This window comes from Oncorhynchus mykiss, chromosome 21 (assembly GCF_057628025.1).
Source record: "Oncorhynchus mykiss isolate SJ-2025 chromosome 21, ASM5762802v1, whole genome shotgun sequence".
Classification (NCBI taxonomy): domain Eukaryota; kingdom Metazoa; phylum Chordata; class Actinopteri; order Salmoniformes; family Salmonidae; genus Oncorhynchus; species Oncorhynchus mykiss.
In genome coordinates this window covers 15,790,001-15,800,000 of record NC_143042.1, presented here as the reverse complement: position 1 = coordinate 15,800,000, position 10,000 = coordinate 15,790,001, and the positions used below count along the sequence as shown (strand labels likewise).

Genomic DNA, 10,000 nt, shown 5'->3' with positions numbered 1-10,000 from the left:
GCACACCTGGCACACCTGGCACACCCGGCACACCCGGCACACCTGGCACACCTGGCACACCTGGCACACCTGGCACACCCGGCACACCTGGCACACCTGGCACACCTGGCACACCTGGCACACCCGGCACACCTGGCACACCTGGCACACCTGGCACACCTGGCACACCTGGCACACCCGGCACACCTGGCACACCCGGCACACCCGGCACACCCGGCACACCTGGCACACCTGGCACCTATTCCCAGTGATTAGTAATTGTATGAGTGTGCCTTTGATTATTGTTCCAATGTCCATTGGTCGTGTGAGTACCTGTGCTGTGTGTTTTGGCTTTCGTGCATTTGTGGATTGAGCAGATGATTACGGGTCTCGTCCCGTGGGTGAGTCATTGTGCGCTTGTGTTATTTATTCGAGGTACTTCTCGCTCTTTTGTTTGGGTTTCAACCCTGCGTTTTGTATAGTGTTTGTTTGGTCTTCGTCCCCCGTAATTTGGGTGTAAATAAAAACCCTATTACGCATTCCTGCAGCTGCTATATATAGTAGCATGTTGTTTACTTATGACCTATTTCACTATATAGTGGTCAGGTGCGGTGAAACATGCAGTACCGTACAGTTTGCACCCCAGGGACTTTGTGCCCTAAAGTACTGATGCAGGATCAGTTTTCTCCCCCCATACACTGGCCTTAACCATTAGGTGCAAAAAAGAAAACTATCCCTAGAGCTGTGCCTGGGCTCACACCACCTTGCACACTAACAGGCGCACTCTGTACACTGTGTGCTCACTCTTTTGCTCCACATGACCCAGTTCCTGTTCAATTCTCCCCAAGAGAGTTTCATCTGTTGCCAAGAAAGAGTCGTTCTTGTTATAGTGTCTCCCTTTTACTCCCTAGAGGGATGAGCAGAGAGGGGGCTTTTACTCCCTAGAGGGATGAGCAGAGAGGGGGCTTTTACTCCCTAGAGGGATGAGCAGAGAGGGGGCTTTTACTCCCTAGAGGGATGAGCAGAGAGGGGGCTTTTACTCCCTAGAGGGATGAGCAGAGAGGGGGCTTTTACTCCCTAGAGGGATGAGCAGAGAGGGGGCTTTTACTCCCTAGAGGGATGAGCAGAGAGGGGGCCTTTACTCCCTAGAGGGATGAGCAGAGAGGGGGCTTTTACTCCCTAGAGGGATGAGCAGAGAGGGGGCTTTGACTCCCTAGAGGGATGAGCAGAGAGGGCGCTTTGACTCCCTAGAGGGATGAGCAGAGAGGGGGCTTTTACTCCCTAGAGGGATGAGCAGAGAGGGGGCTTTTACTCCCTAGAGGGATGAGCAGAGAGGGCGCTTTGACTCCCTAGAGGGATGAGCAGAGAGGGCGCTTTGACTCCCTAGAGGGATGAGCAGAGAGGGGGCTTTGACTCCCTAGAGGGATGAGCAGAGAGGGGGCTTTTACTCCCTAGAGGGATGAGCAGAGAGGGGGCTTTGACTCCCTAGAGGGATGAGCAGAGAGGGGGCTTTGACTCCCTAGAGGGATGAGCAGAGAGGGGGCTTTTACTCCCTAGAGGGATGAGCAGAGAGGGGGCTTTGACTCCCTAGAGGGATGAGCAGAGAGGGGGCTTTTACTCCCTAGAGGGATGAGCAGAGAGGGGGCTTTTACTCCCTAGAGGGATGAGCAGAGAGGGCGCTTTGACTCCTAGGCGTTTTGTTTTGGGGTCACAGCAGCATCCTATCCTTTTTATTTCATGAACACCCATACGATTTACTGAACAATAAATACCATGGGCATTACATTTCTTACATTTGAGTCATTTAGCAGACACTCTTATCCAGAGAGATTTACAGGAGCAATTAGGGTTAAGTGCCTTGCTCAAGGGCACATAGACAGATGTTTCATCTAGTCGGATTGCAGATTCGAACCAGTGACCTTTCGGTTACTGGCCCAACACTGCTAGGCTACCTGCCGCCCTAGCTGCGTTAAACAATATATAATTTAAATGGCCCATGTTAAGTGCCAAGAGTGATGAGAGATACAAAATGTGGTTTTCATGAGTGTACTTAGCCACGTCTCCTTGCGCGTTCGATCATATACATTGATTACAGCTGGGCCATGGAGTTGTTAACGCCTCATGGAAAATAGGTCACTAAATCGAAGCATTCTTTCTGGCAGAAAATATCGAGTTATGTTGTTTAGCCTCCTACAATTCAATATTGCAAAGGCACACATTTTGGGGTGGATTTTATTGCTGCACTTATTAGGCTATCGTTAGTTTTGTAGTATAATGACCCTAATATATTACTGTGAAGATTTCCACTGACTGCTAATTTTCCCATATGCACGGGAATAACCGGTATAACGGTATCTAGGACATAACGGTTTCTAATGGTTAAAGATTAGCTCCAGCGCGGGGCCGCCACGCCTCCCGACCCGGCACCTGCATTCCACAGCCCGACAGTTTCCTGAGCAGAGCGGATTTTCAGACAGGATTAGATGAAAAAAATAAGTAATGTGCGTGAAGAAGAGGATGTGACAACTGCCGAGTGTGTGTCTACTGCCTAGGGGAGGCCCTGGCACTTGCACCTGTCCCTCTCCGTCTCCGCGGCCAGGCGCAGTTGTCGAACTGGGAGAGCTCAGAGAGCAGAGCGACGCACTGTATACTTGTAAGGCAGAGCAGAGAGGAGAGCGCGGATCCTCAGCCTGTACACGGAGGGACACAGAGCCAGGGCAACATGACTTCATCCTACAATCTGGATTTCCTGCCCGATATGATGGTGGAGAGCCGCTTGCTGGTTCCGGGCGATAGAATGTGAGTCATTTGCCTGTTCTCCTCCCGGTTGCCGACTCTCCCTTTTTTTTCTTCCGAATATGGTTGTGGTTATGAAAAACATCTGTCCAATGTGGAAATGTTTGCGCTTGTGTTTAGGGAGACTGGAATTGGGTCAGAATTACCCAATTCGATGCTGTTAGTTTGTGTTTGTGGGGCATTTGTTATCGTAGGAAACGTTGAATAAAACGAGACTGCTGCGAGCCCGACAGTAAAGCACAAGATAATGCTGCCTAATAGACAGACAGTACAATGATGATGGGTGAAAGACCCGCGTCTTTAAAAAGGTCCTTTATCAGCTGTCGTCAAATTGTTGTTCGTGTAGCCTGTCTAGTGTATCTCCTTGCCTGCTGCTATCGACTACATGCACAGAATAACGGGGGAACTTCTTTGATATTTGCGGCAGCCGCCCATTAAAATGTCACAGGGTCTCGCTCGGGTAGGCTAAGCAGTGGGGAGCGGGGTTGCTTGGACAGGGTGAGTGCACATGTTGCGGGACAGAGTGGCTCCATATTCCCCCTCTAATCATCCCTAAATACAGTGGTGTGTGTCACATGCTAATAATTTAACTCGCATGCCATATCTGCTGTCTTGTGCATTGTTTTGTCATTGTGCACATCTTTGTTTGCAAATATGAGAATAATTGATTTATGGACTAGCTCTATGCTACTTTTATGTGAAAGGGAATATCGACAGCAGCTTTGCACTGCAGAGTGTGTATTTTATTGCATGGCATGAATCCATAGTGGAAAAGATCAGAGCGTAGGTGAACTTGTGGGGATATGCCCCCTCCCAATATTTAGAACAGGTAGACCCCCCCCCCCCCCCCCCCCCCAGGCCCCCAGAAAGTATATAAACATGCCATAAGCAATGGCAAAAGGAGTAGAATTGCAGGAAATTAGCTTTAACGGTCGACATAAATGGGGTGTGCCTTTGGGTCGTGGATGTGTCATTCTGGTCATGCGCGCTGCGGCCAACATAACTAGTTTGTTAGCAAAGCTAGTGACTTGTAGCTAGCCAGAAACCCCTCCATAATGTGTGGACTTCATTTCACAGAATGTGTTTTTGGACGGAAGATATAGAATTCGGTAAATGGAGCTTCTGTAGCCAAATATCTTATTGGTACATTGGTCAGTTATACAGATTAAAGCTTTTATTTTTGTGTTTTGACCCAAAGGCAACCTTTAAAGTAACTGTCCAGTGTTTCCAGGTTTCTATGAAATATGACCTATAATTAATTAATCACAATATGAGTGACATAGTTTTCCTTAAAAAAAAGGTAATTATGTAGGATATGTCAAAAAGTAGCTTTTCTGTGTTTGAATGGTGTGGGCGTACCCCAACAACAGAATGGTGTGGGTGTATATTGGTCATTAAAAATATTGATGCCAGTAGACCACTGATTGGCCAGCTCATCCTTCTCAGAAGGATGACATCATCCTCTATAAGGAAAAAGCAGGCATTTTTTAAATGGTCTGTTTGTGACAGGTTGTGTTTTTTCTCTCTAATTTAAGCATTGGCCAAAAATATGAGTCAACAACATTTGGGTATAAATTAACAGAATATTAACTTTAAAAATGTGGGATTTTCCCTAGATAGTTACTTTATAACGTCAACATGTTATCTCGGACTCATGACAAAATGTGTAGAATAGCATTATAAAACTGTACATTTTTCTCTCTGCCCCATGGCAAAATGCAGGAACTTAGCTGTTTTCTTTCACGTATACTGTGTTTTGAAAATGCATCTCCATATACCCCTCAAAATACCCCTTAAGAGAGGCATAATAAATCATGTCAAACTGTGTAGAATTGTACGAAATGCATTTTTAAAATGTCCCCAAAAAAACCTGTGGGATAAAACACAGAAGCTCATTCAAGCTAAATCGGAATGCTTACAACTCTCAACTTACAACTCTCTGCTTGCTCAAATTTGATTTGGGGTCTGCGGCACGAGTTCTGCTATAAGAGGGACAGAAATCAGATTATGCTGCGTGCACAACAAGACACTTAATTCACTTAAGTCCAAAATTCCTAGAATGGGGACAAAGGGAGTTTTTCAGGCAGACATAATGATCGCGGTCTGTTATTCCGCCCGCACAGCTGACTCGCGCTCCCAGTCCCTGTCCCATTTACGTCCCCTCGGCTTAGAGCGTTAGCTGTTGATGGCCCATGTTCTAATGGTGAGAATGTGCCCCTCTCTCCTCCTTCTCCCTCTCTCCTTCTCCCTCTCTCCCTCCCTCAGCTCTATTGCCATCTCATGACTTCTCTCATTATGTTGTTAAATGTTGCACATTTAAACGGGCCTCACCAAATGGCCTTTGTGTGTGTGTGACCTCTCGTTCCAGTGACTGAAGACACTCTGACTCGGTTGATCCCATCAGACATCGAGCTGTTTCCCTCCACTGACTTGTCCATTATACTCACACCGCCCTCTCATTTATCAGTGTCTATGCCTTTATGCACGCCCCCTGCTCTCTCTCTCTCTCTCTCTCTCTCTCTCTCTCTCTCTCTCTCTCTCTCACACACACACACACACACACACACACACACACACACACACACACACACACACACACACACAAAACCAAGGGGGGTTGGGAGAGCTTCAAAGTCGTAGCGACGCCATTTCTCTATCCCTCTATCGTTCCGTTCCCCAATCCCTTACTCCTATCACTCTCCTCCTAAACCTCTACCTAGCCTTTACTTCCCCTGCCTCCTCTCTCGCTCTCTCTCTCTCCCTCTCTCCCTCTCTCCCTCCCTCCCTCTCTCCCTTTCTCCCTCCCTCCCTCCAGCCTCCAATCCAGAAAGGCTCTGCCTGTTTTTAAAGGGTCTTTTGTCTCCTGCCTGACATTTAGTGGCGTGTGCTATCTGGCTACCTGCCGCTGTAGCCAGGCCCGCTACAGTACACGGTATCACTGTGTGTGTGTGTGTGTGTGTGTGTGTGTGTGTGACATCCCACCTTTTACCTCACACAACCTTCTTTGGATTTATAATGAGAGGGGTTGGGGGAGGTGGGTGGAGCTTCTGTCAACGGATGAGGGTTGCTGCCCACCGCGGGGACCGCACCATAGTGCCGGTAATGCTGGGTAATCTGGAGGTTTTAACTGGAGGGTACTTGTCTGTGGCCTCGCTACGATGCTGCTTCTCACCCAGTCACAGAGAGGCGGACAGCTCCAGCAGATAACAGTCACTATTTACACAAACACACACTTTTATATCTCAGCTATTTGTTTATTTACCTAGCGAGAAGTTATGTGTTGTTGTGAAATAGCACATACCACAGTATTATCTGTGTCAGGTTGTTTAATGGCTCTATTTGGATTTTAGAACTATAGTGTTTTATTCCATGACTTTTTTTTCATTCTCAGAATGTTATTCCATGATGGGGTTTTTTCTTCTTCAATGGACCTGAAATGGCAGATCCCCCATAAGTCTAGTGAACCGATGGTAGTGTACTCAGAGTTTGGCTCCCAGAGGAATTCTTGGCCCCGTTCCAGTTCGGCCTCTAGCTACTTCCTCTTGCCCCCACCACCTTGAAAAGACTGCTGGTAGCTCTAATTAGCTTATCCCAGAACTAGATGGAGCCATCACTGTAATGCCTAGCAGTGGTTTCAGATCTGTTAACATAGAAGGGACAAAGGGTGGTGGAAGTGTCTAGGGCCCAAAATGCCCCCTTTAACTCTAACGCCAAGGCCGTGGTTTTCTTAATAAAGGGCTCCCTGGGAAATGTGCGACCCCTCACCCCAGATCGACTGTGTGTGTAGGATCCCAAACTTGACTAGAACTTCACTGGCCCTGAGGAACCATGATACTGACCCAGTCAGACCTCTCACTGGGAGGCTCAGCGGTACACTAAGATGGCCTCATCTCCTTTCCTCCTCATCTCCTTTCCGTCATTATCACAGATAAGTGAACAGACTGGATAGGTTCCATCGTGTTGCTTTTTGACCAGTGGTCATGAGGAAACAGGAAAGGAAAAGACTATTGGAACTCGGCCGGGGGAAATCATTTTCCCTCTTTCTTATTCTCCTGTTCAGTTTTTCCTTCTGTACTTCACTCCTCCGTTTGGTTTCTCTCCCTCGTTCCCCTCCTCCTCCCCAGAGACAGCTGCTCCATTCCTTCATCCCTTCATTCCTTCAGTGAATCAGTGGAAGGGTGTATTTGACTATAGACACCCATTCATCATCCCCTACGCACGGGTGGACCACACCTGTCTTCCCCTCACTCCCTCCAGCTCTCACTCCCTCCAGCCCTCACTCCCTCCAGCCCTCACTCCCTCCAGCCCTCACTCCCTCCAGCCCTCACTTCCTCCATCCCTCCGTCCTACTCAGAAAGCACACAAATCATGAGTCCAACAGCTGAAACCTCGTGTGACAGAGAACAAGGGATCGCATGAGAAATGTGTGTCGGGGGGAGAGAAGGGAGAGTCACAGGGAGGGTCGAAGAGGGAGAACGGTGGGTAGGGTGAGAGAGAGCGGAAAGAGTGAAAGGAACAGGGAGGGAGGGAGAGAGAGGTGGGGCAATGTGAGGCAGGAAAAGGGACAGACTGACAGAGAGAGAGAGCGAGAGAGACAGAGAGAGAGAGAGCAGTACAATCAAAATGTGAAGCTCAATGAGGGAGGGTGTGAGAGCAGAGAGGGAGAAAGAAAGGACTAAGAGGAAGAAAAAGAGGGAGGGTTGCCAGTCAGGCAGGATGTGGCTTAGTGTCAGCCCGTTCAGGACAGCAGAGGAGCCTCTGATTTGAATTGTGGCTTACCTGCTGTGGAGATGGGAGTGAGAGTGAGAGAGGGACAGAGAGAGAAGCTCATCTCACCTCCTCCAGTGGGACATGCCTCTCCATTCTGTCTACTACAGTAGCTAGTTCACATGCATGTCTATAGCAGCCTTCAGCCCCAGTGGCAATTTACATACACAGACACACTGTCAGCGTGTCATCAGTACCATTGTCCTGCAGTAGATTTGTTAACCTTCATTTAACCTGACTGAAACATTTGAGTGTGTGTGTGTGTGTGTGTGTGTGGGTGTGTGTGTGCGCCGGTTGTATGATGATGTCTTCAGTTAGGTGGACCGCACATTACTGGTTCATGTCAACATCTGATGAAAACGTTAGTGTGTGTGTGTGTGAGGCTGTCTTGGCCGAGCCCTCTGTGTCCTAGTCTGGGTTGGATTAATTAGCAGGCTAATTTGGCGGGTGTGAGAGAGAGCGACACGGGGAAATGAACCACTAATGACTGGCTCATTACTCTTACCTCTCTGGGATGTCATGCTCTCCACTCAGCACCAGACAGACAGAACAGAAAGGATTGATACAGAGTAGGGACCTTACCATGTCCCCTAGCACTGTCTTTATCCCTCTCTCCTTTCCTCTAGCCCTGGTTTCTCGCCTTATAAAGAATAACTGATTATAGTCCTCTCTTCTACAGGGAATAGCTCAAATGCATAGAATTCTGATTTTCATGAATAGATTAGTTTGTCCTATCTCTCCCTTTCTCTCTCACTCGTAACCAAGAAAGCACATACTGTACTGTGCACACATCAGCTCACGTGAGGATTCATACTGTACCTGCTCCTCCAGCTCACACTCGGATGCATACTGTACCTGCTCCTCCAGCTCACGTGAGGATTCATACTGTACCTGCTCCTCCAGCTCACACTCGGATGCATACTGTACCTGCTCCTCCAGCTCACGTGAGGATTCATACTGTACCTGCTCCTCCAGCTCACGTGAGGATTCATACTGTACCTGCTCCTCCAGCTCACACTCGGATGCATACTGTACCTGCTCCTCCAGCTCACGTGAGGATTCATACTGTACCTGCTCCTCCAGCTCACGTGAGGATTCATACTGTACCTGCTCCTCCAGCTCACGTGAGGATTCATACTGTACCTGCTCCTCCAGCTCATGTGAGGATTCATACTGTACCTGCTCCTCCAGCTCACACTCGGATGCATACTGTACCTGCTCCTCCAGCTCATGTGAGGATTCATACTGTACCTGCTCCTCCAGCTCACACTCGGATGCATACTGTACCTGCTCCTCCAGCTCACGTGAGGATTCATACTGTACCTGCTCCTCCAGCTCACACTCGGATGCATACTGTACCTGCTCCTCCAGCTCATGTGAGGATTCATACTGTACCTGCTCCTCCAGCTCACACTCGGATTCATACTGTACCTGCTCCTCCAGCTCACACTCGGATTCATACTGTACCTGCTCCTCCAGCTCACGTGAGGATTCATACTGTACCTGCTCCTCCAGCTCATGTGAGGATTCATACTGTACCAGCTCCTCCAGCTCACACTCGGATTCATACTGTACCTGCTCCTCCAGCTCACGTGAGGATTCATACTGTACCTGCTCCTCCAGCTCATGTGAGGATTCATACTGTACCTGCTCCTCCAGCTCACGTGAGGATTCATACTGTACCTGCTCCTCCAGCTCATGTGAGGATTCATACTGTACCTGCTCCTCCAGCTCACGTGAGGATTCATACTGTACCTGCTCCTCCAGCTCATGTGAGGATTCATACTGTACCTGCTCCTCCAGCTCATGTGAGGATTCAAACTGTACCTGCTCCTCCAGCTCATGTGAGGATTCATACTGTACCTGCTCCTCCAGCTCATGTGAGGATTCATACTGTACCTGCTCCTCCAGCCCATGTGAGGATTCATACTGCACCTGCTCCTCCAACTCATGTGAGGAGTCATACTGCACCTTCTCCTCCAACTCATGTGAAGATTCATACTGTACCTGCTCCTTCAGCATACTGCACCTGCTCCTCCAGCATACTGCACCTGCTCCTCCAGCATACTGCACCTGCTCCTCCAGCATACTGCACCTGCTCCTCCAGCATACTGCACCTGCTCCTCCAGCTCATGTGAGGATTTGAGAGGTGGTGTGTGTCTGTTTTTGTGTGGGAGCTTTCTATTTCCTGTGAATTGTCTTTTAGAATTGTATTGATGGCCTTGAGACGATTGAAGCTCAGACACACACACACACACACACACACACACACACACACACACACACACACACACACACACACACACACACACACACACACACACACACACACACACACACACACACACACACACACACACACACACACACACAGAGAGAGACAGACACACTGTTTGAAAGCTGAACACACACCAACCTACACATTCTGTCATTGCTCATCCATATATTTATATGTATA

At 48.6% G+C, this 10,000-nt stretch overlaps 1 protein-coding gene across 50 annotated transcripts in view; it reads left to right on the top strand.

Moving 5' to 3' along the window:
• LOC110501039 (CUGBP Elav-like family member 2) overlaps window positions 1-10,000 on the top strand; it is a 221,329-nt gene that overhangs the window by 89,540 nt on the left and 121,789 nt on the right. For 5 of the 50 annotated variants that reach the window (XM_090214092.1, XM_090214085.1, XM_090214074.1 and 2 more), the window contains exon 1: window positions 2,411-2,778. The exons of 34 other annotated variants lie outside the window; for them this stretch is intronic. In XM_090214092.1, the coding sequence (XP_090070218.1) occupies window positions 2,702-2,778 (77 nt within the window). In that variant the 5' untranslated portion in view covers window positions 2,411-2,701. Of the gene's footprint in view, window positions 1-2,389; window positions 2,779-10,000 lie in introns of those variants that run through there. 11 more of the 50 variants (XM_090214089.1, XM_090214082.1, XM_090214088.1 and 8 more) reach the window with 7 other exon arrangements.